General features: G+C 39.1%; 2 protein-coding genes across 2 annotated transcripts; one reads left to right on the top strand and one right to left on the bottom strand.

The window, feature by feature from the left end:
* Positions 1-6,153: 6,153 nt before the first annotated feature.
* Positions 6,154-15,028, bottom strand: SIC (hydroxyproline-rich glycoprotein family protein). Its single transcript, XM_077378002.1, has 3 exons — positions 14,870-15,028; positions 8,678-9,026; positions 6,154-7,097 (listed from the first exon to the last, which is right to left on the bottom strand). Exons 2-3 carry the CDS (start codon positions 8,994-8,996, stop codon positions 6,454-6,456), a joined length of 963 nt encoding a protein of 320 aa, XP_077234117.1. The 5' UTR covers positions 8,997-9,026; positions 14,870-15,028; the 3' UTR covers positions 6,154-6,453.
* Positions 15,029-23,432: 8,404 nt separating this feature from the next.
* On the top strand, positions 23,433-25,038 carry LOC143875826 (serine/threonine-protein kinase WAG2-like). The gene has a single exon (XM_077377417.1). It carries the CDS (start codon positions 23,594-23,596, stop codon positions 24,869-24,871), a length of 1,278 nt encoding a protein of 425 aa, XP_077233532.1. The 5' UTR covers positions 23,433-23,593; the 3' UTR covers positions 24,872-25,038.
* The last annotated feature ends 580 nt before the right edge of the window (positions 25,039-25,618 follow it).

The raw sequence follows: 25,618 nt of genomic DNA, 5'->3' as shown, positions 1-25,618 counted from the left end.
CTCACATGTTTTGAGTTAGGGTGGCTTTTGTGCCGTACATTATATCATCTTTCTCTTTATCAAATAAACCAGTAGGGGACTCCAACAAACCCCAACTTACCCATTAAAAAAAAATGTATCCTTCCAAGGTAGTGTGTCTCTTTTCATGGTACACTACTCTTCTAGTAAGTATATACTACCATGAAAGGATATAAACACTACCTCGAAAAGAATACTAAAGGACACTGAAAAGACACATATCCTGTAGAATAAGAGATCAAAGCAACAAGAAGCAAAACCCAAAGCCACAATAGACTCGTGAAGGTGTATTCATACTATCGTATTGCAAGCATAAAAATCTCGCAACCACGCCTTTCTTTTTCTTCAATTTTATACTTTCCACGGGATGAAGCTTGGACGCCATCACAATGAAGATGACATGATCTTAATCGCCTTACAAACTGAATTTCTCACTGTACGTTGTCACTTCAATCGACATTGATGACCCTCAACAAGCTATCCAATTACAGCAGGGAGGTGGTTGTGTTTAGCTTTTCTCACATTAATGGCGTACTTTCTTCGGGTGTATGACTACTAGGGAAAACTAAATTCAAAGGGCTGTTTGCTGTTGGGCTTTGAAATTTTGTTTCCTTTAGTTGTTGCCAGTTGTTGCTTGTTGTTGCTTTTTTGGGGTTTTCTATTTTTTGCTGTTTTCTTTTGTTGTTCTCGTGTTGTTGGTTTTTGGCCGTTGTTCTTGATTTGTTTTTGTTCGTGCTACTTTGCTCTTGGCTTGTTTTTGTTTCCCGATCGCTTGTGGCTTGGGTTTGCTCTTGCTCAATCTCTGTAATCTCCTTTTTATCAATATATCTGGTCGGGGTCTGCCTAACCCCAGCTTACCCATCAAAAAAAAAAAAAACTAAATTCATCAAGTTAAAGAGGTTTGTCATGGATGTTGTATTATAAAAAAAACATGGGATTTGCTAGGCGATTTCACGGAGAATCATTTCGTGGCTGACTTATGCACAAGAGAACGGCCACCTCAGATGAATTAAATGAATAAGACAAAATCTGCTGAAAAGTGAGCCTTTGTGGCTGTTCTATCATGCAAAAGTCAGCCAAGAAATGGCTTTCCGCGAAATTGCCTAGTAAATTGCTAAAAATATATATGGAGAAGATGGCCACGTGAAAAATGATCTCAACTGCTAATCCGGTGGATCCATTAATAGAACTAAAGGAAGACTACAATTTTTTGTCACGAGATTGGTCAGATACGATTTTGATTGAACTGATGGGTATCATCAATGACAAAACTGTTGGTATTGTTTTTGTCCACCATTGAATCACTTCCCATTTATATATAGAGGTCAGGGGTGCAACTTGGGTCGGGTCTGAGCTGACCCAACCCGACCGTAACCCACGACTAGCTCGTTTATTCCAAATCGGTCCGGGTTGGTTCGGGTTTGCCAATGAAAAAATAGAAAAATATACAAAAAAAAAAACCCTTTATATTTGCAGATTTTGACAAAATTAGAGGACAGGTCAAGTTAAAGTCAGGTAGGATTGCCTAAGGCCTCAACCCCCACCCAGCTCGAAATAAAATTAATCGGGATGGCTTTTCCCAACCCTAACCCAACCCAACCCGAGCCAAAATTGGGTTGAGCCCGACCCAAGTTGTACTTCTAACAGAGTTCTCTTTTCCATTTTGTTCATGTAGGAAAGTGCTATTCCCATCCCTTTTCCAGCATTTGGACCTTTTTTGTTTGTCTTTTTTTCTAGAAATTACTACTTAAAATATATCTAATTGTCATTTTAGTTAATCTTGAATCCGTTTGACATGGTAAAATGCATCTTGCCCGGGGAAGAACTACATCCAGTACCGGACCAATGACTTGAGCAATACGCCCCAGGTTTTTATCTTCAAGTGTGGAAACCCCAGGACCAGATTTTAGATTATATAGGGATTTTATGAGTTTACATATTTCATTTTCCTGACCTTCAATAATGAAATTATCCGATGATCCATATAGATCTCTTCTTCAAAACTACAATTTAGAAAGGGGACTGTAACATCCATCTGATGAAGGAAAACACTACCAAAACAGAACTCCGCTCTGAAAATAAAGAAAAATGTGAAATGACCATTGATTAGGCTATTCTCCTAGTTTTTTTTTAATTAGTTGGGGATTCGAGCTCTCTTCTTTGTTTCTTGCGCACATGTGGCCATGTAGGATCCCTTTTTTTTTCTTACAAAACAAGTTTTTGTTTTGCTAGCAACCCTCTTAGGTGAATTATAAGTAAATGAATTGCAGCTACAAAGTAGAGAAATAATATATAAGCGCTGCAATGTTTTGATATTTCGGCTCAAGTTTCTTGTCTTTTAGTATTTAAAAGGCAGTCAAAAGGTTATCACAGTTCCCAAAACGCTCTCAAAAGCCTTTTACATTCTAAAAGAGAAGACACTTGTTGGAGGCTGTACTTGACCCCCCTCGCCGTTCCTTACTCGTCTTTTCCAATTAGGTCATCTCCATTTCTGAATTGTTAGAGGCTTTACTTGACGAGTAGATCCAATAGGTTGCCTGAAAGACTGTCTTCCTCCTCGCAGAACAGTTCGGTTCCTATCTACCGTTAGTAAGAGCTTTTACTGACCTCTTGCGCAGAAATATCAAAACATTACAATGCTGATATCATTTCCCTATAAGCATTCTAATTAACGCACGTAACTGGAGAATAAGTGTCAAAAATTAATACATGTTCTCTTTTTGTCTAAATCCTTTAGCTTCAAGGATGGCTTTATATTCTTCCGTAGTTTCATATGACTTCAATTTTCTTCTAAGAACCTGTTTACATCTAATTATTTTATAACCTGAGAATAACTCTACTAAGTCATAAGCTCAATTTGTTACTAGATGCCCCGATCATATTATTGATGGCTTCCCTCCAAAAATCAACGTCTTAAAAGTACAAAAAAATCTTAACATCATTAATCTTGGAAGGACATAAAGCTCTTAAATATCCTTCTTTTTCTTCTCTTTTCAACTTCTCAAAAGGAGAAGCTTCCACGCCATTACAATGAAGTAGACATGACCTTAACCGCCATTTTCTTCATGTACGATACCGCTTCGAACACCATTAATAATAGCCTTCAACAAGCCATCTAATTACAGGGAGGTGGTTGCATTGAGCTTTTCTCACATTCATGGAGTATTTATTTTGGGGGGAAATGATATATTTGCCCTGCTTTTCTTCCCCCGGACACCCCTTATAGTGTAAAAAGAGTAGTCATAAATACACTAGAGAGGAGGTGGCCCAGGGAAGAAAAAAGGGTGAATATGTTACTATAGAGAAGATGGATACTTGTACAGTTGTACATTGATCTCAACCATTCATCTTGTGGCCCATGTTGGTGGTTGTAATACCATGCAAAAATTCGCATTAATGGAACTGAAGGACCACAACCTATATTTTGTTACGAGCCTTGAAAAAAGGGTGGGGTGTTGCTTCTGTCCAACATTCAATTATTTCCCATGTTTGCGTTAATAATGCATGCAAAATCAAGTTTCTCCTGGTCTTATTCTCTTTCTTAAAAATACATTACTCTCTCTCCCTCTCTCTAAACTATACATTTATCCCCTTCTCTTAGAGAGAGAGAGAGAGTCTTCTGAGGAATGGCTCTCTTGACCTTATCAAACAGTTTTTTTTTATGGGTTGCATGTTGTAGGATTTTGCCTTTTGGCGATTGTGCTAACCTTTAATTAGGGCTGCAACTCGGGTCGGATTTTGGAGAACCCAACCCTACCCGAGAAATATCTCGGGTCGGGTCGGGTTTTTTCACGTTGACGTAATTTTTTAAGGAAAATTCTGTTTGGCAAGGCAACTCAATTCATAGAAGCAGAAATTACACTCACATTACACTTGAATCAAACAATGATGTAATTACACTCACATTACACTTGAATCAAACAATGCTGTAATCAAACAATGTTGTAATTACAATCAAACCATGCTGAATCAAACACTTGAATTAACTCAACTCATAGAAGTAGAAATTACACTCACATACAATAACAGTGGGTGCGTGGATTTTCACTTTTAACTTCTAACTAACAATAGAAAAAAATGCACATACTATATAACTTATGTAACTCGGGTCGGGTCGGGTCGGGCCCCTTCAAACCCGGCTCGACCCGAGATTCATGCGGGCTTTTGAATGCTCAACCCGGCTCGACCCGAAACCCATGAAACCTGAACCCAACCCAGGCTATTTTCGGGTCGGGTCGATGCGGGTCGGGTAAAACCCGGCTCGAGTTGCAGCCCTACCTTTAATAGGCAATTTCCCTGAAAGACATTTCCCGGCTCACTTTTGCATTGCTTTCTATGTGATTGAACAATCTTGACCATACAAACAAATGGGCTATTATTAGACGAACGATTCATCATGTTAGTTTTAGCTAGCCACCTATTAGATTGATTTATTGAGCTCAGTGCATATAAAAAGGTAAGGAGAGGCATAAATCAGTGGGGTTTCTATAACGTGTCAACCCTCTACAGATTTGACGGTTTGGATCATCCTATGGAGCCTATCTAAGCCAAGGCCCAATCAATGAATGGCTTGGATCATCGAACCACGTGGGCCATTAGATTTAAAAAAAACACTCTATATATGTTGAGAAATTCTAGACTGAAGGGAGCCCTTGCAAAAAAGAGGTGAAAGGGCTCTCCTATTGGCTACACATCATCATCATGCATTAACAACGGCTGAAAAGTCAAACATGATGGTGATGTGATGGGGGAGCCCTTTCACCTCTTTTTTGCAAGGGCTCCCTTCAGTTTAGACTTCCTCAAATGTTATATTATTGTAGCAAATACTACTGTTTAAAAACTCTCGGAGTCGATCATTCCCTCTACAAATCTAAGGCTTAGGATCATTCTATGGAAATGATTTTCAAGGCACGGCCTATGGAATTTGGTGCCCAATAAATAAATTGTTTGGATCATAGAACCATGTGGGTCCCACTCTAACTAAGAAAAAAAATACATGCAACTGCTTGGAGAAATCATATAAAAACTACCACATCAGAATAGAATACCATGAAAGGAATGGATTCCAACACCACTCATGAGATCTACCAACGTTGTAATGAAGAAAGCTTACCATTTTAGGAGTTGTGTCTTCTATTTCTTCTGCCCAATTCTCCCACCTGTCTTACATATCACATGAATCAACAAGATTACTTCATGAGAAGAAAGGGTCCTTTCAGAGATATAAACACAACATATTGAGCTGTGGCATTGAATGCTGTAAATTGGGATCCTGGATCACCATTTTACCTTCATTTTTTCATTGGTTATGTTGCCACAGAAGTGTTTCCTTGCTTTTACAATGGAAGTTAGTTTTGCAAGTTAACAGACTGTTGCAAACATACTAATCAGCTATCCGATTCTTTTGATCTGTCTCTGTCATTTCTTTTTCCAACCTTGACCTTTCTAAATCCCCAGTGTATGACAAGATTTTGAGAGGGCGATCAAAAGACCGTAGCTTCCCTTTTTTTTTAGAATGGTCTCACATTACAAATGCTAGAATGAAAAAGATGATGCTTAGTTGGAGTCTTGGAGATGCACATCCAAACAATATCTCTACCATGAGGTCCCAAAGTAAGGTTCCAAAACAAATATCCTGTGAGTGTTGCCCCATCAAAATCCAGATTCCAGACAAAAAGAACAGCCACCACATCTACATTTTTCATACAGAAAACCTACCTGTGTTTTGCAATGTCTATTTGTAAAACTTGTTCAGATACTCAAATATAAATTAAGTCACTGCAGGTCAGTGGCAACTAAAGTAGATACGTTTATAGAATCAGAGGCATGTTGCTTTCCAGTCAATGACAATGTTCATAAGAACAGCAAACAGATTTCAAATCTCGTATGCTTGTCTAACCTGCCAAACAAAAACTTCATAATTCAAAAATCCAATGGAGATGGATCATTTGAAATGTGGAGTGAAGATGCTTCTGATGTCTGCTATCTAACATGTAACCAAGGTTTAAAATTTTGGTTTCGGTTTCAGTTTAGGACATAGCTGAAACCGAAATTTCAGCTGAAATTCGGTAAAAACAAATTTCATTATTGTGCCGAAATTTAGGTAATTTTCGGCCGAAATTTTGGATTGGTGTAGGTCCCAACTGAAATCCGAAATTTTGGTATTTTGGCCGAAATTTAAATAACACATATTGAAGAAGAGATACATCATGGCACAATGAGAGAATTGAAGTGAATTGCGATAAATGGAGCTGAATATTAAACATTTCAGTGAACCAGAAAATTAAATTACTCAAAAGCCCCGCATACACATGAAATAAAAGCATAAATAGATGGTCAAGCTTCCAGTGGGGAATGTCAAGCTTGCAATTTTTTCATGCCACCCACAATCTCCCACCCCACCCATGTACTAGGATCACAGATGTAACTCACCTGTCAGATATACGCTTTATCATTAACAGCCTCTTCAAATGAGAGAGCAAAGCAGTCAGCAAGGCTTGATTGGGGATGGAGCTCAATGGGAACTTCAGAAACTTTGGCTTTTTTCATACTGAGAGATTTCGGAAGCCAAGAGTTTGGAGAGTCTGGAGTCTTCGGATTTTTCGTGGTCACAATTCTAACAACAGGTTTCATCAGCCTCCATGGATCTTCTAACATCGACTTGTTGTAGAACCGCTCTGGTTGCTCCCGAGTTGAGGCATATGTGTGGGACCCCCGTCCTCTTCCACCACTCCATCCCGAACGAGGACTGGGACTGTTGTTGTATCGGGGATTGATGCCTCTTCCTGAATTAGGTCTGGGGCTATGCCCACGTCCATAACTAGGGCTGGATAAATTGCCCCTTGTTGAATTGGGGGGAAGGCCATAGTCAGGCATACCACCAGGATGGTTCCAGACACCAGGAACACTAGTAGGAGTTCCTCTGTACCCTGAAAATGGACTATTCATTCTGATCGGGCTTCTCCAAGATCCATAAATAGGAATGGGATGTGGTGTTTCATAGAGTGTTTGATCTGGAGAGTAATTCATCTGAAATTGATAAGGAGGAGCAGGACTTATGTAAGGGCTCCTTGGTCCTCCTGAATCAGCACAAGAGACCAACCAAATTAGAGTCACATGTGCACAGCTGTTTAGTGATCTCTATCAAGCCATTCACGGAAAAATCTTACATGAGTTACTATGCTATCTTATGTTAAATGAAAGAATTGCTTCATCACATGATTAAATTCATGATACAAAACAGATTTATGCTTGAAACAACTCTTATTTAGATTACAGGCAAAGAATGTCCATCTTGCCAGCTGGTGCATCTTGTGTCAAAAGAATGTGGAGACCCTGGACCATGTGCTATAATTATGCCCATTCTCTTCATCTGTGTGGATGGATATAATGAGATTCTGTGGAATGTCTTGGGCAACATTGAATAGCATATCAGAAACTTTGAAGAGTTGGGGAGGCGCATTCAAGGGATGTATAGGAGAATCGTTATGGTATTCTATACCCTACGCCGTGATTTGGTTCATCTGGTTGGAACGGAACAATAGAATCTTTAATGGTAAATCTAGGGCAGCTCCTCATATCTCCCTCACCATTAAGATTGTCATTATTCAGTGGGCGAAATGCAAAGGGGTTCTCCCTTATTCGGTTGATCAGACCTTACGGAAACCTCAAATTGTTTTCCGTGAAAGAATAGTGTCAAAAACTATTGGCCCACGGTGGATCGCACCTCCTGACGGATTTTCTAAGTTAAATTTTGATGGAAGCTCATTGGGAAATCCAGGCCCGGGTGGAATCGGGGGCGCGCTCCGTGACGCAAATGGGGTAGTCATCATGACTTACTCAGGGCCGGTTGGGTTGTGTGATGCAAATGAGGCTGAGGCAAAATCATTACTCTTCGGGCTGAGATGGTATAAGTCTCACAATATGGGTCCTCTGATGGTAGAAGGGGACTCCACAAATGTTATTGCGTGGGCTGGGGGCAGACGTGCTGGGCCATGGAGACTAGCAAGCACTGTGGAAGAGATTAGAGACCTTGTTCGAGATATCCGCCCATCATTAACGCATAGGAGACGAACATCAAATTCAATGGCGGACGTCTTAGCAAAGGCGGGTGCAATCCGATCAGACACGGAAATATCTTTTAATGATATCACGGGGATTACATAAGATTATGGTCTTCCTTTTTTTGTACAGTCACAGGAACAGCTTGTCCCGTGTGTCATTTTGTAAATTTTTTCAGACAAAATGAAATAGTTACCTTCTCAAAAAAGAAAAACTCTTATTTAGATTAAATCATTAAAAATTTGATATGAGCTTGTGACATTAAGGGGCCGTTTGGATACGCGGATTTTAGAATCTTGGATTTCCTCAAAATCGTAGTTGGGAGATGAGAGAAGAAGAAGACCGACTTCTTCACTTCTCTTTAGAGTCTTGGATTTTAAGTAAGAAATCCAGGTTTTAGAAATCTCTCCCACATCCTGAGATTTCTAAAACCTGGAAACATGGGATGATCTCCTGCTCTCTTGCTGATGGAAAGAAGGGCGAGAAAACAGAAAACGACGGCTGGTCTTCTTCTCTCGTCTCCCAACTACGATTTGGAGGAAATCCAGGATTCTAAAATCCGCATATCCACATTTTTAAGTAAGAATTGTGCCATCACCTGAAATAGATGATGATGATGACCCCCCCATGAGAGAGGTACTGGTGATAGGAGATGATAAATAGTCCTGCGGATTATGGCTACTGTCCTTGCTCCTCCGCTTACCACTAGAGAAAGCCGACATAGGGTCAGTGTAGAAATCGAACCTTGGACCAGCAGCTGAACTATCAGCAGCAGGTGATATGGAAGAAGGCTCAATTAAAGGATTGGAGAGATGAGCAGGCATAGTAGAAGTGGGCTGACTATTAGAAAGTTCCGCCTGTGCAGCCTCTATACGCATTGCTTTCAATCTTTCTCTCCTCTTCTCTGATTCCTCCATCTTCTTCACAGATTAGAATAACAAAGAATACTGTAGAGATATAAAAGTAGATATTATAGCTGAGAATTAGTTTGGCAAGAATGTGAAATTGAAAAAAAGAAAAGAGAAAATAAGCAGGTACAGATAAGTTCGAGACAACAATGAATAGCTTTTCATAACTCAATCAAGGTTCATTATTAGAAGAAAATGATCTATAAACTCGGTATCAGCACAGCTTATCAAATACCAAATGGTGATGGGAAGTGGATCCCAATCAAGCAGGTAGACTTTCCATCACCATATGTGGCAAGCAAAGTTTATGAAGAAGCTCGTAATTTAGCAAAGATGGTTCTGAAGAAGAATGCCGAACCCAACCAAAACGTTATGCTGATGCCAATAGTGGGCCAAACACAGCTCCATTCACCACGAAAATTGGTACATTGAGTCGTTATGATTTATGATAATTTTCAACGGTTTTTATTTAACTTATTGAGTAAAGGTGTAAAGCTTAAGTTTTGGTCAGCCTAATAAAATGAAAAACATGAGTAGTATTTTTTACATGCATATTCTTGGCTCAATAATTGTATAATTTTTATTCATGTGTGATCAATTTGTTTTTAGACTTTGTGAGTGAAGTTTGGTGATTGTTGAAATCAAGCCCAAAGAGAGAGTCTTTTTGACATATTAGGATGGCAAAACTGATCACTTATTTATCGTGTGATTTATTTCATGAAATAAATTCCTATAATTTGTCTAAAAGATGAATTGTGTATGCCCAATTGGTAATAGTCTACTCATCAAAAGCTGATCATTCTTTTCATGCATAAGTGTATTAGATACACGTTCATGATTCATAAAATTGAGATTCATGATATTGAGATAATAAATATCTTTAAACAATATAATTTGTTGACTATATATTGTGACATACTATCATGAAATACTTACGGTTTCGTAAGTTATGTGGGGTGCGGATTGGCACAAATAGAATAAGTTATTGTTTTTCAATAACTGCTCATAAGTGTGGGGGTTTGGCGTTATTACATTATTGAAACTAATGAGCATCTGATAAATTACAACATAGAGATACATTTTGAAAATATCTATACAGTGCATTTGACTTTATATTCTATGAATGTCTATATACTAGATATTATGTTTCAAGCATAATAGTTAATCATAATATGAATATATGATTGGCATACTCATTTCATAGGTGAATGATCATAAGGTGAATAAGTGATTCAGACACAATTTTATTAAAATTAAAACTCTCTCAAAGAGCGATGGGTTTGGACCTCATGAGGTCTGAAAGTAACATAATTGATTCACTTGCAAAAGGACTAGGGAGGAGGCTAGTTATATAATCATCAAATGGAATGGGACTGAAGCCTATAAGTAAGCACTGCAGTAGACACCCAACCTCAATAATTGGAGATCCCATGAAGGAGGTTTAGTGAGTAAAAACGAAGTTGTACGGTGGCTGAGTGATGCAGGGCAAGTTGACGGAAGTGCAAAGCTCGGAGATGATGATCGGATTCCAATAGATATGATAGAAGAGAGTAAGCTTTCAAATGGCCAATAAATGATGCTTTGATACAATAGAGTGCGTAGATCAAACCACGCAGGGAAGCTTTTATACCTAATTGATGCCGTATAATTGCAGGGAGAGAGAAATAGAGATCGAATGTGTAAACCTTGGCCAATTAAACCGTCTATGCTGGGTGAGAGTGGTTGTTAACAGATCACTTTGGCTTGGGTGCTAATGTCAAAACAGCATGGGGCAATTTAGACTCCTTTGCTCAATGACCTGTCATTTTGAGAAGCCTTCGGGTCTCCATGGACTCTTAGGTTTTTAGTAACACTAACACTAATACAAGCATGCAATTTGGCCTTCTGCACAAGTTCTTCACAAAAGTGTAACAAGCATTTTATCAAACAATTGCAAGCCACTAATTTCACCATACAACAGTTCCTTCATGAAAAATGCAACATTCAATGTCCTTAATAGCTCTTGGAGGTACTGATCCAATGGTGCCCAAGAAATAATCTCCACCAACTTTTCAATAGGAATCGATAGCAATGAAGTTGAGGGATTGAAACTGATTTTGATGGAAGAGTTGCCAATGGTCAATTAATCTTAGCGCAGGAAGCCTCAGATCCATTCAATTTCATATCCAATTTAATGGACCCATTCTGATTCAATTAAAGTAGCAGCAAGGCACAAAAATCAAATCTGTTAAATAAATGGGTATATTAGCAAAGAGCATATTTAATGGAATAAACTTCAGACGGAATGGAAAGTAGGTATCATCATTAGCTTCAAATCATGAAGGAATTCTAATTGGGAGTTGAACTTGCCATTCAAGCCACCCCTGTAATTAAATTCATTCCAAATATTACACTTCACCCCTCAATGTATTTTGGGTAGGCAACAAGAAATTCCCTATCTCTGTGGCACTCACGATTGAGATTAAAATGCTCGGTTGCTCTTTGATGGACCGAACCGAAGCAAACTTCCTTCTATGGTGATTTTATTAAAGATGAAAAAAAAAAAGAACATCAGCAAGGTAGGGTATGAGGAATTACCAACGATCTCTGAAGTTAGGGGTTGTTTCAATCAACTTCAAGCCAGCCTAGCTGCCAAATCAATTCAATCACACGAACAGAATAGGACCCGGGCTTTGAACTATTAAAGAACAAATTCACGATGGAGGCTGCTTCTAATTGATGAAGATTGCGATCAATCGACCGGCTAAGCGAGGGGACGCAAAGCCCTTCTTGCACAAAGAAAATCTTGCAATCTACCAGGCTAAAGATGAAGTTTTGGAGAGGAGGAGCTGCATACAACAGCCCTAAACCCTCTTCCCAAGAAAAAAAAAAGAGATCTCCCTCTCTTGCACAAATCCCTAAAACAAACCTTGATTTTTTTTATCCTCCAAAAGATGCTCACAGAAGAGTGAAATTGGGCTTTATATGTTAGCCTACTTACCAAAAAGACATTTAAGGACATTTAAACTTCCTAAATGACTAAGCTACCCTCATTGGCTAGAATTAATGAAAACAAAAACAGTTCTTACACTAAAGAGCTTTTTAGGCCGATGTAGTCTTTGCCAAGGGGATGCTCTGCATCACTAAGAAAAGCACTAACTATTTTAAGAGTTATTCCCTAATCTTATTCCTATGGTAACAACGCTCATTATTGTGACGATTTTAGGATGAGAGTCAACTTTTAATGATCCCAAGGCAGGATTTTGCACGGTGTAGGTCATTGTTGGACGACTCACCTATGTGGGTGTAATTGTGAGGTCGCTACTGTGGGAAACTGACCCGCTCCCTAAAAGCACTAATGAAAACAAAATATGTGCGTATGATTGTAAAGCGCCAAACCAATTAGAACTCAATTAATTGTTCGTATCCTGTGTCGTAAGATGAAGTCTAAACTCAATGACCTGGCTCAAGACTTAGTTCTCTACAACTACTTCAGACGAAAACTTACTACGTGTAGATTCAAGTCCAGAAGACACCTAGACTCATTGCACAGTAAAGTCGATTACCTATTTATTTAAAAAGTTTAAATCATGTGGGGGATTGCTGAAATTGATTTAAAATTTAAATGACTTTTGTTGGTTTTTCTTCTAGTTTTGACTTTTAACTAATTTTTAGGGAAATTAAGATATTTTGTTGATACCTACTTTTTAGGACTTGAATAGGGAGGAGACGTTATAGTCTATTTATGTGAAGAGAGAATTGAAGGGGCGTAAAGACACAAGAAAAATGTCACTCCCCTACAAAATCTCTATCTCCTGTTTCTCTACAAATAACGACAAACAATTTTCTTCTCGAAAAAAAAAAAAAAAAAACTCCATTGATTCTTGGTTTTATATCTTTTATCGTTTCGTTTTGCGATACAGGTGATACAAGTTCGTAGGGAGTATTTCGTTGCACATAAACTGTCCTGGAGGATTGTTGTATCTTAGGAGACAAATGCGGGGCAACCCAGTGCAGATGGAGGCGTATTGACTCTAATGAGACCGTGATTTCCGACACTCTATATACAGGTCATTTCTAAACGTTTTGTTATTTATATCTTTTATTATTTTGATTTATTATGATTGGATGTGTGGTAAAAACTTTTTTTTTAGAAAAATCCTATTAGATTTTAGATAATAATCTCCAACATAACCTACCTAACAAAAATGAAAATGTACAATTACCCCTGAAATTTTCTCTCCTACGCATGAAAATATAAAACCTTTTGATCCTGTATAACCGAATACCAATAATAATAAGAAAACAGAAAGCATAATGGCCGATCAAACATAGAATCCTCTCTGTGAATCTGTACAGAATCTACCCAAAGATGTGCATATAATTATGGTGTTTATGAGGTAGTTGTAATGTAGTTATTATGTAGTTGTGGGGATGTGTTGTAGGGTTGTGGGTGAATGGGTGCTAGTTATTACTTATGTGTCATGTAAGTGGGTTCATAGGGTAGTGATGTGGTAGTCCTTTGTGCATGTATTTAAGATGTTTTATGTTAAGGTCCGTTCATTTGTTTTCCGTGGAAAGGAAAGGAAAAGAAACTGACATGGAAAAAAGGAAAAGAAAGTAAAAGAAACATAATGGAAAACCTGTGAGACAGGAGTTCAGTTGCCAGGAAACACTCCAGAAACTTAAACAGAAAATATGAAATGAGGCATTCAATTTCATAGAAACTCAACAGAAGCTTAACAGAAAATATAAATGAGGCATTCGGTTGCATAGAAGCTCAACAGAAGCTTTCCTTGATTCCAACCATCATCTGCAGCCGAATGTGGAGTCTAGCAATGTAATATGGGACCCACATATAATATATACCACAAATGTTCCCAAAATAACTGGGCCCAATATATGTTTTACAATCTAAAATTTAAACTAAGGGTTATGATTTATGTTATCTTAAATGGTTTATGTGTTCTGATATCAAAGTCCTCAATAAACATAAAGATCCATTCATATGTAATATGTTGTATTCTTTTTTTTAGGTATAACTTTAGATACAAACAACAAATTACCACAACCACTCAAACAATAACAACCAACTAGCAACCAAGGTTTAAAATTTCGGTTTCGGACCCTGAATTTCGAATTTTCGACCGAAATTTCGAAATCTGGTACAAAACCCGAAACCAATATTTTATTCAATATTAAATTTCGGCCTAAATTACTGAAATTTCGGTGAAATATTAAATTAATATTAAAAAAAACATATTTTTTGGGTCAAATTTCGGAAAGGCAGAAATTTCGGCCGAAATAAATGAGCGTTTCGGTTTTGATCGATTTCGGTGTCGGTCTCCACCGAAATCTGAAATTTCGGATTTCGGTCGAAATTTAAAACCATGCTAGCAACAACATACGAAATGAAGAAAACAAAAGGCACCAAAATACAATAATTTCCCTAATATGTTAGAAACATTCACCTAATAGTCAATTAACATAAAATACTTCCTGCAAAACTGGTTTTTCAAAAACCCACAAACAAGTGGAAATATCCCACCCATTCAATGTTTAATATCAAAGCAAAGCAAGAATTCGGATAATACACCAAAGCAGTAGCCAAAAGGCCAAGAAACCATAGAAGAAACAAAACATATAGCTTGTGCGAACTATTAAAACCAATATTAAGCAAAAGGAATCCGTATCATAAACATAGAAATGGGTTTGTGAGCGGAATCCCTCATCATTAACAGAATGAAACAAAAAAGAAAGAAAGTGTAGAATCGATATAACACGATGCAGTGGTATGGATCTCTCAGGAGCCCTAATATCTTAATGAAATTAATGGAAACAAAATAAAGGACAACAAAGAGAAACAGACCCAAAAAGGAAACCAAAAAAAAAAATACCGTTACCTGATTTTCAGATGTGGGTCTCCGGCCGAGCGAAAGAAATAAGGAGAGGAAGAAAGGAATGGGAAGAGAGGGCAGTTAGGTCGCAAGTAGGGTTTTGGAAAGGGAGATGATAACTTCGCACCCCTCTGTTAGATACGTCGCTCCACTTGAAGGTGAATTGACGTAAAAAAGCGTTAAAGTCATTCTATCCTTTTCGACGTTTTTTACTACAAGGGGGGGGGGGGGGGGGGGGGCGAATTATCCGATAGGGGGTGCAAATTTATCATCTCCCTTTAGAAATCAAATTGAGGATGAAATAGGAAAGAGGAGCCCACATCTACCATATAAAAAAGATCCGGACCATCAATCTGATCTGTACATATGTTACGGTCCTAAGTGGGGGGCCCACCTAGGTATGAGACTGGATGGGACCCAGCCTGGTATGGGACAGGTTTAAAGGGCCTTGCCTAACGCGCTCCATCAGCTCTGGAGCTTTTGGCGTATCGGTAAGGTACCTAACAACATGCTACTCCTACTAAGCCTGATTGTCATTTTCGTGCTTTGATCAGAAAATCCTAGCCGCTCATTGATTTATTAGGCCATGTTTAGGGTTCTGCCAAGTAAAGGGGAACCATTGATTTCTTTAAGTCTTAATCGTACGAATGAGATATTCTTTCAGAGTAGGACCCAAATCATATGGATTCCTTACCATGATCAACGGTCCGATTTCATGTAATTTTTTTTGTGTGGTCCCTATAGTGCTCACGCTGTGTATCTTAGGCCACAACTGTGGATGAGTGTCTGTATTAGAGGTGCAACTCAGGTCAAGTTGGATCGGGTTGAGGCCAACCCAACCAATCATAACCCGAGATAGCATTCCTTCAACCCTAACCCAACCCTCGGGTTGAGGATGGTCAACCCCAGCCCAACCCGCCTCTAAATCTCTCAACCATAATCCAACCCATCTACCTCGAAAATCGGGTCGGTTGACTCAGGTTGGGGTTGGGGTTGGGTTCCCATAGTGTCTAACAAAAAAACACAATAACCCAAAGAAAATCAAGATAAAATTAGAGGACGAGGTCAGGTTCGGCTTGCCAAGGCCTCAACCCTAACCCAATCCGAAATTAAATCGGATTCAACCCAACCCAAGCAGAAATGCCAACCCAACCCAACCCAACCCGAGCCAAAATCGGGTTGAGCCCGTCCCAATTTGCATCCCTAGTCTGTATCTTTCTCAGTTCAGTTATATTAAAGCAGAAACCGCATTTGGCCTCCCTAGTTTGTATCTTTTAAGTGGAAAGTATAAGCATAGCCTTCGACGGGGCTCTGATTCACAAATAATGTCAGAAGGCAATGTAAGAAGAAGACCAAGATAATGTCAGAAGGCAATGTCTTTGCCGGTTACTTCTTCATTATCAATCTTTTTTCGGACATGGTTGCAATATTTTCTTTCTCATGGGGTTTTGCTTTTTGTCCATGATCTTTTTCTTTTCTTTCCTGTTTTCGTTTGGAAGAAATATCGTTACTTTTTTTAGTATTTTATATGGGTTATGTTTTATTTTCTGATTTTTGTTGATTTTCCATGTGGATTATGTGTTAGTTTCTCTTTGTATCTCTGCTATGGATTTTACTCTAGAGTCGCAGGTTTTGCTTCTTCTCCATGACTGTTGTAAATTTGATTTTGTGGGTGATGGGGGCCTAGCTTTTTATTTTATAAAGAAATCCTATTGTTACCCATTTGAACTAAGCTATTGATGGGGATATTGCTTATTTTGATTCACAATTTTGCAACTTACTCTTCATCATGACCCTAGCATGTCTGGAATTGATTAACCAATGTTGTATTTCTTTTGCCTTTCCTTATGTTGAACAGGGAGATATCTCTCCTGCACAGACAAACCCTATAATGAAATAAAATGACAACGAGGAGCCCTAAAACAAATAAACTTTATACGTACATGATACATCTACTACAAGCCCTAAAGGAAAGTAAAGTAAAATAATAAAAATTCTCAAGTCATATTATAGAATAATCTGCATCGACCCCATTAAAAAGAGAGACAAAAATAGGCTTTATCCACAGGATTCTGACCATGCGTATCTTACACCGGTTCAACACATTTATACCGTCGAATTTGTGTCCCAAAATCTTAGACAAAAACAAATGGAAAAGAATGCAAAAAAGGGGCCTTAAATAAACAAAAATGCACAAACACCTATCAAGATCTGCTCTAACAATGACATTAACCTAAAGATCTTCAACCTCAAGTCTACAATTACCAATTCTTCACAAAGCTAGATTGTAAAAACTCTCAAAAGAATTCCAACGCCCCAAATGAGACATTTGAGTTTTTTTCAAGGTTGCCAGAGCAGGAATCGAAAGCGGTAATCGAAGGCTCTCGGGATGGTCGGAAGCGGGAATCGTGAAGTCGCCGGAGAGTCACCGAGTCACCAGGGAGTTGCCGGGGAATCGCCGAGGAATTGTCGGGGCATCTCCAGGGAATCGTCGGGAAATCGCGTTTCACATAGCATTAAACTGCGGTTCCCAAAAGTAGGAATTGGGTTTCTAGTGAATCCGAACCGGAATTCCTAGTTTTGGGGGTTTCGAGAAGATTCCCGTCTCGGACTCGAGAACTCGGGAATCAAGGTTCCCCACTCACAGGGAAAAATCCTGCTTCCTTGGTTTTTTAGGTGTTGTTATGAGTTGTTGTCACTTATCAGTTGAGTCTCCAACGCCCCAACTTAGACGTTTGAGTTTTTTAGGTGTTGTTAAGGATTGTTGTCACTTGTCAGTTGAGTCTTTGTGTTAGTTGGGTCTTTAGTGTTAGTGTAATAGTGGAGTCATGGGTTGAAAGGCTATTGTAATCGTTGGGTGCTCTTGTATTTCTTGGCATGGATTAATGAAGAGCAGATTTGTACCATGAAATTCCTTATCAAGGATTGGAGGTTTTGGTTTTTCCTTGAAACAAACCCAACTCTCTCATCTTCTCTTTCCTAACACTTATTTTGTTTTTCCAAAACTACTCGGCGTAAGCAAGATGGTCATCATGGTCAAATTGGTTGAAGTGACTCAGAGGGGCGTGTCAAATTGGTATTGGAGCCGGCTACAATGATGGTGATGTGCAGTGGCAACCATGTCATGCCTAGGTGGGTTGGGTGGAGTATCTAAGGTTATTTTGTAATGAATGCTTGGAAGACTTTTTTTACAACTTCCACATTTATTAGTTATAGTAAGTTGTAGTTCATTAAGAGGTTTAGTAAGTTGTGCTTCATTAACTAGTGCCTAGTAAGTTATATTTCATTAACTAAGTCTAGTAAGTAGTATCTAGTAATTGCATTTCTTTAAGAGTTTAAGTAATTCTAGTAAGTTGTGGTATTGAGAATTGTAGTAGTTAATGTTGTGTAGAGATTCCTATGTAAGAATTCTATAAAATGTGTTGTGAGAGGAGTGTGGGATTTTGGACAAACTTATATTATTGATAATATATCAATTTGGTTGAGCATTGCTCCCGTTTTCTTCTTCTCTTGTTGTGTTTTCCTCTTTATCACCCACATCAGAAGGACAAGAATAAGATGGGGGCAGCGATGAGGCCTCTTTAAAGCAGACCTTGGCTAAGGTAGGCCAACGATTGATGACCATTGAAGCTAAGCAATCTTAGAATTGTAGCAAGCTTAACGAAATGACAAGCTTTGTGTTCAAGGGTAAAGCTGAGATTAACGAGGCCCGGAGCATCCAAAGAGGAAATAGAACTGCACCGTCACATTCTAGTTCCACAAGAATGTATTTTGATACATCCTTGAAGACCCACCTGTTCCTTTCTTTACTTACCGCCCAATACACTGCAATGAGGGTCAAATACCATAGAGTCCCTCCCCTCACAGGCCAAGGAGCAAAGTATCACCCATCTGAAGATTATTTAAGTTATTGGGGAATAACCACGGCATACCGAACAGACTTAGAAGTATTCTTCCTATTAAGTTGGCCACCCTGCAATGGATTAAAATATAATCTAAAGTCTCACCTACCTGAAGGCACAAAGTACAGTGATCCACAATGATGACCTTACGGTTCCGAAGATGACCCATGGTTTAGATTTTATTAAGGGTCTCAGTCCTGCCAAAACACCAACTCTTGGAGGGGCCGAAATCTTCCAGATTCTGGCAGTGCTGGCACAGTTGGGATGAGGTAGTGGTAGAAAGAATAGACCGAGAAGCTCCCATCCTGTGCCCGAAGCCAATTCACCTTGTATCAGTTCTAACTTCATTTGAAAGGTGACAGGTTTCTAATTTAGTAATGAAATCCGTAATGTATTACATTCTTGAAGTATTTTTGGTCTTTGTTGGCGCTTCCTGGTTCCTCTTTTTTTTGGTTTTTTATTTTTTTATTTTAATTTTTTATCTCTATTCTTGATTGCTTACATCTGATGATATTGGTATTCTTTTTCAGTATGAAACAGGCTTATGCACAAATCTACTTCAGGAGTATGCGCAGAAGATGAATTGTGTAATTCCTGCATACATATGCAACAGACAGGCAATGCCATGCAAATTGTCATTCTCTGTACTGTTGAGATTGGGGGGAATTCAGTACATTGGTGCGCAGCAAAAACAAAAAAAAAGAAGCAGAAATCAAAGTAGCACGGACAGCTCTCTTGGCGATTCAGTCAAATAGTTGTATGTAATGAATGCATCAGGTCTTACTTCATTTTTTAACCCTTAGTTTTTTTTTTTCCGACTAATGGTTTTAATCCTTGCTTAACACGCATGTTTTTCTGACAGGCGGATCTGATGTTAATCCGGATGGTCACCTTAAAGCTCACTGTTCTCCCAAGCAGAAAGAAAGGGTTAAAAAGGAAATGGCCTAGATGGAGATTCCATCAAAATAAGGGTGACCAGTCAAAAATCAACCAAACTGAACAAGAAAATGCTTAAAAGGAAAACCCTACCGGTGTTCAAGTTGAAGACTCCGAAATGTCCAAGGCAAACATGGATTGTCAAGAACAGCATGATGGTTCAAAATTCAACTTAAGCGAGCAAGGAATTGCTAATGTGGATTATATACCCGAAGCCAAAGTCAAAGATTCAAGAATGTTAGTTATGGAGACAACTAAGGATTCTCAAGCTGGGAAACTTGGGTTCTCAGACTTTGACCAAAACAGGCCAGAAATTTATAACTTGGGTTATATGTCTGGTATCCATATAGAAGATTCAGCCCTTCTGATCAGGGAGCCAAATAACGTTTCTCAAGATTTACAGGCTGCTTTCATAGCTACTGATTCGAGCTTGGAAGCACCGGAGACTCCAAATGTTGAGATTAAGGTTCCAGTCATAAATCATGTTGGTTTGATCGTTGCAGAAAGTGGCATGAATCATTTAAATTACAATCAACTTGACGATATAATCAGAAGAGCTCAAATTCAAACATGAGAGAGGAGGGTGGGCTCAAGCCTCTGTAGATGGGTGTGAACCAGTGCAGTTTGGGCACATCAGACAAGGAGCACAGGCTCAGTTCTCTCAAGATGAGTATCATCCAGTTGATTTTGGATACAATAAACAAGAAGTGGGGCAGGCTCCCATACTTTAAATTTTTATTTAACAGGTTATACAATGGAAGATTCGGTTGTGAATTAATTGTGTTGGGGGGGAATTTACTGCCAATAAAACCATCAACATTAACACTTCCAATCTGGTGTGATTCTGTTGGTCTTTCTTTATTACTATGATAACAATAAGCAAGTTGATGAATGATGAGAAGAAAGAATCTTAGTAGGCCAAGCAACTGCTTATTGTATTGTTTTTGCCCATGTGATTGTCCCTTTGGTCATAGGAGACATTGCATCTCTCTCTTTCTATGCCTTTCTCCTATCTACACAACAGATGGAATGTGTTTTTAATGGTGTTACATCAATCAGAGACCCTACTAATGACTTACACCATTATGTGTTGTTTATCCTCATAACTTCAATCAAGTTGTGGAATCAGGTTCTCTTCAACCCTCGGATTTATCATACTCCCTAACTTAGACATGTTATGGCATCTTCGCCTACTGATCTTGTCTCGTGCCGACGAAAAAAAAGCCCTTTGGTGGGTCATCAGACAACAGAGGCCATATGGGTTCAGGACAATTTTTTTTTATATATAAGAACATCCCTTGGCTTTTCTCTGAGGGCATCTTTGTAGTTAAGGAATGATATTTCCATAGTATTATTAAAGAAAACTCCAAGACCTGTATAATGGTGAGTTTGTTATGGGAGTTATGATTGGGAGCTCATCATGAGATGTTGTGGTTCAAATAAATAAATAGAGATAAGCTGATAACTAAAATGCATGTGACAATGTGACAGGGAGAGAGCATCAAGAAGGGTTGGATGCATGAAGAGACTAACAAAAAGGAGGGAGCAAAACTCTTATCAATGTGCTTTTGTGTCTTAAGCAAGCAGAATTAGGAGATAAATGCATTGCACCTGATAAAGATTGTCTGTGGACGAAACTGACCCTCTACTTTCACCAAATTGATGTATTTCCCCCCATTCTCCCAAGATAGAAGTTATTTAAAATTGTTATTTCAACAAAAAATTAAGGTTCATGCATGCTGAGGGCTTCCTTCTCCCTCTTTGATTTTCCAAACTTAGTTTAATCAATGTAAAGAGGAAGGGTGAGGGTATTTTGGGAATAAAAGATATACTTGGGTTCCAAAGTTGCAATGGAATGCAAGAGTGTCTTTGAAGAATAAATGGGTTAGTATGGAAATGATATATGCACTCCCTTGTTTCAATAGAGGGATTAATTTATCAAAAATGAGGAGTGTGATTATCTAAACAAGGGTTTTTTGGTAATTTAGAGGGAATCTAAGGTCCATTTATACCCAACAGCTTATGTCTAAGTGTTGGTGAGGGTGGCATTATTGTTTATAAGAGGAAAAAAATTATTTTTTCAGCAACATTATTATTTTATTTTATCTTATTTTTTAAATTTTAATTTAATTAGCTTTTACTGAGGAGCGACAATGCAGGGGCTGCTGCTGCCCACGTGGCAGACAACATCCACGTAGGCCCACTCCTTACCATCTCATAGGGACTGCCCTTGTGACCTCATCAATAGAAACCTTGTTCCCTACCCGATCCCCCTTGTATTAATTATCATTACTTACTAATAACAAGATAATAAATATGTATTATTTTATTATAAATGCTTTTTTCTTTCAAAATTACTTAAGTCGGCTCCATGTCGGACTCGGACGCGGAGGCTCCGGTAACTTTCGGTTGAAATTAAAATATAATCACTAATTAATATGTCGTTACTGATTAATTTCTTTAATCGGAAGTATAGTAAGTGAGAGGGTATTTATGTCACAATTCATTAGACTTATTCATTTAATTCATCTGAGGTGGCTGTTCACTCTTGCAGTAGTCAGCTGCTGCAAAATCACCAAGCAAATCCCATAAAATAATTAATTCAAGAATATCTTTTTCATGAAAAAATGATTTTTCCAGTATTTGGTAAACTTATTTTCCACGAAATTGCAATCCTACTAGAAACATGATTTTTTTGAATTTTTTTCATGGATTATTACTTTCCATAGAGGAAAATGGTTTTCCTTAATTGAAAATGTGTGTTCTCTTAAGAACACGGATTTTCAGTGTATAAGACACATGGTTTGGAATTTCTACTGAAATCCGAAAATTCGGATTTCGGTCGACACCGACACTGAAACGACCGAAATCCGAAATCTACGAAACGTACAAAATTTCGGTTAATTTGGGCGAAATATCACATAAAATATTAATTTTTTATCCCTTTACAAAATTTCAGCGACATTTCGAGCGTCTATAGCCAATTTCGACCAAAATTTCGGTTTCAGCTAGGGCCGAAATATATGCCGAAACCGAAATTTCAAACCATGATAACACGCAGGATGTTTTAGTTGAGAAATTTGCAAGGCAATTTCACGGAAAGCCATCTCACGGCCGACTTTTGCACGAAAGAACTGCTACTTTTCAGAAAATTTTGTCTTATTAAATTAAATTAAGGTGGCAGTTCTCTCATGCTAAAGTGTACGCGAGATGGCTTTCCGCGATATTACCTAGCAAGCCCCCTAGTCAATTATCGAGCAAGAATAAGGTTTTCTGCGTCACATGTCCTGTGAAAATGTAAATCGGGAATAAAACCATTGACTAAAAATTAAAAACTACTGTAATGAGGGGCCTGACCATTCACGATTCCCGAAAAACACCCTCCAAAGTTGAAATATGACGAATCTGCCCTTTTTTTAGTAGTAATAAAACCACCGCCAGGTAGCCGTTGCCTCTCCGTACCATCCCCAACTTCTCACTTCCCCATATGCCATAACGGCAGAAGAAAGAAGACTTATCCGCGTTAACAACGCGTTTCTTGTTAAAGAGAACTATGTGTTATAGTTACAGTTAAACTGACTAAAATACCCTTATTTTAGAATTAAATTTCCATATAGATAGAACGACAAGATCAATGTCGATGGAAGGTCATTTTCGTCATTTTAATCTGAAACTCATCTTAATGTAAAAACACGGGGCTTCTAAGTTCTAAACCCTTCTGTCAGCAATTCAGCATCAGTAAGCTTTTAATTCCCCCAACGTCCAACTATGCCTCCTATTTTAATGACCAAAATGGGTCAACTACAAATAAAAAGACAAAAAAAAACCCTAACACATCTCTCTCTAGTCTCTTTAAAAACCTACTAAACCTTCCTCTCCAAACGCATCAGCAATGGAAATAGAAACCCATTTTCCTTCAGACTCAGACCTCGACTTCAGCTTCACAAGCTCCACATCAACATTCACCTCCTCTAGCGCTCGTACAAGCCTAAGCTCAACCCCACCACGTAATTCCTCGTCCAAAACCCACCGGAAAAATGACCCACATTGGTCGGCAATCCTCGCCGCAGGCAATCTCTCCTCCTCCGGCCACCTCTCCCTCTCCCTCGGCCACCTCCACCTCCTCCGCCACCTCGGCACCGGAAACCTAGGCCGTGTCTTCCTCTGCCGTCTTAAACACGACGAGAACGCACTCTTTGCTCTCAAAGTCGTCGACCGTGACGCACTATCCGCCAAAAAACTCTCTCAGGTAGAAATGGAAGCCCAAGTGCTAGCCTCGCTCGCGCACCCTTTCCTCCCCACCCTCTACGCGCATTTGGAAATCTCTCACTACACGTGTCTCCTCATCGATTACTGTCCCGGTGGAGACCTCCACTCGCTTCTCCTCAAACAGCCACGTCACCGGTTCCCGGTCGATTCCGTACGGTTCTACGCGGCAGAGGTATTACTCGCGCTTGAATACCTCCACGTGTTAGGGTTTGTTTACCGGGATTTGAAACCGGAGAACGTGTTGAGACGAGGAGATGGCCACGTCATGCTATCCGATTTTGATTTGTGCTTTAGGGGAGAGGTGGTCCCCACTGTAAGAACCCGGGCACGAAAAATCGTGGGGCCCACCTCTAATTGTGGATGTTTCCGTTCGGGGCGTGACGGAGAGGAGGTGACGGTGACGGAATTCGTAGCGGAGCCAACGGAGGCGTTTTCAAAGTCGTGTGTTGGGACGCACGAGTACTTGGCGCCAGAGATGGTTAACGGTAACGGTCACGGTAACGGAGTTGACTGGTGGGCGTTTGGGGTTTTTGTGTACGAGTTGTTGTACGGGCGGACACCGTTTAAAGGGGGGAGTAAGGAGGGGACCCTGCGCAATATAGTGACGAGCGGGGTGAGTTATCCTGAGGATGATGACGTGGCGGGTTATAAGGAGGCGAGGGATCTTACAGGGAGGCTTCTGGTGAAGGATCCGAGGCGGAGGCTAGGGTGCGCCAGGGGTGCGACGGATATTAAACGGCACCCGTTTTTTGACGGGATTAAATGGCCTTTGATGAGGGATTACTGCCCGCCGGGAATGCGTAGACACGTGGCTGAGAATAGGAGGGGGAGATGGAGTTGGAAGGGGTATTTTGGTAAAAAGAGGTATAGATCGTGGTCAAATGGTGCGAAATGGGCATGAGCTCTCTCTCTCTCTCTCTCTCATGTATCTATTAATTAATCACGGAGTTGTGTAAAAACGAGTTGAGGTTTTGGCAGAATTTTTGTAAAACTGAGCTTTCTACAATGTTATAAAGTTTTGTTTCCAGGTCACTTCTCATTGTATAAACGGATTCATCTCTCATTGTATAAATGCCTTCTGCAATGGTCCCAAGCAAATCCCTTTTACTAAAACTTAATGTATAAATCACATTAATCATGCTTACTTACCATGGAATTATGTGAATTTTCATGGTACAAGCATGGAGTCCCAACATTTTCAGTTACCATAAAAAAAAAATCATTTGTATTGTCTCATACTATAGTGCAAGTGACCCATTTTTTAGAATGAATGTCCTATAATTATTGAGTCACATTGGAACTAGAGGCAATGTGTTAACATGGCTCTCTATTATATTTAGCCAAATTTCTGAAAAACCAGCCAAATAAGGCACATGACATAAAATTAAACCAACTTGCAGTTTAATTGAGGTTTGCCAAACAGCTTAATAATATAGTTTTTAAGATAATATCGTCTCTTCCTTGTTTTGATAATGACACTCCACTCTTTGCTAGACAGCTTTTTTTTTATTAGTTTTTGATAGCATTATGGGACTTGTATTAGCCCCCCAACTTCTGATTAAAAGTGTGTAAAATAAGGAATGAAGTGTAGTTTTTTTTTTTTCTTTTTTCTTTTTTAAGAGTAGACATTAATTCCCCCTAATTTTAT

This window comes from Tasmannia lanceolata, unplaced genomic scaffold (assembly GCF_043159265.1).
Source record: "Tasmannia lanceolata isolate RefF3 unplaced genomic scaffold, GAP_Taslan_0.1 ptg000004l, whole genome shotgun sequence".
In the NCBI taxonomy this organism is placed as follows: domain Eukaryota; kingdom Viridiplantae; phylum Streptophyta; class Magnoliopsida; order Canellales; family Winteraceae; genus Tasmannia; species Tasmannia lanceolata.
The sequence above is the reverse complement of the archived record's forward strand: the minus strand, read 5'-3'. Positions and strand labels throughout refer to the sequence as shown.

Excerpts from the sequence above, each read along its gene's own strand:
- LOC143875826 (XM_077377417.1), top strand. The coding sequence starts at position 23,594 with ATGGAAATAGAAACCCATTTTCCTTCAGACTCAGACCTCGACTTCAGC.
- SIC (XM_077378002.1), bottom strand. The coding sequence starts at position 8,996 with ATGGAGGAATCAGAGAAGAGGAGAGAAAGATTGAAAGCAATGCGTATA. Across the intron at positions 7,098-8,677 it reads ATCATCATCATCTATTTCAG|GAGGACCAAGGAGCCCTTAC; the intron begins GTGATGGCACAA and ends GTGCTGATTCAG.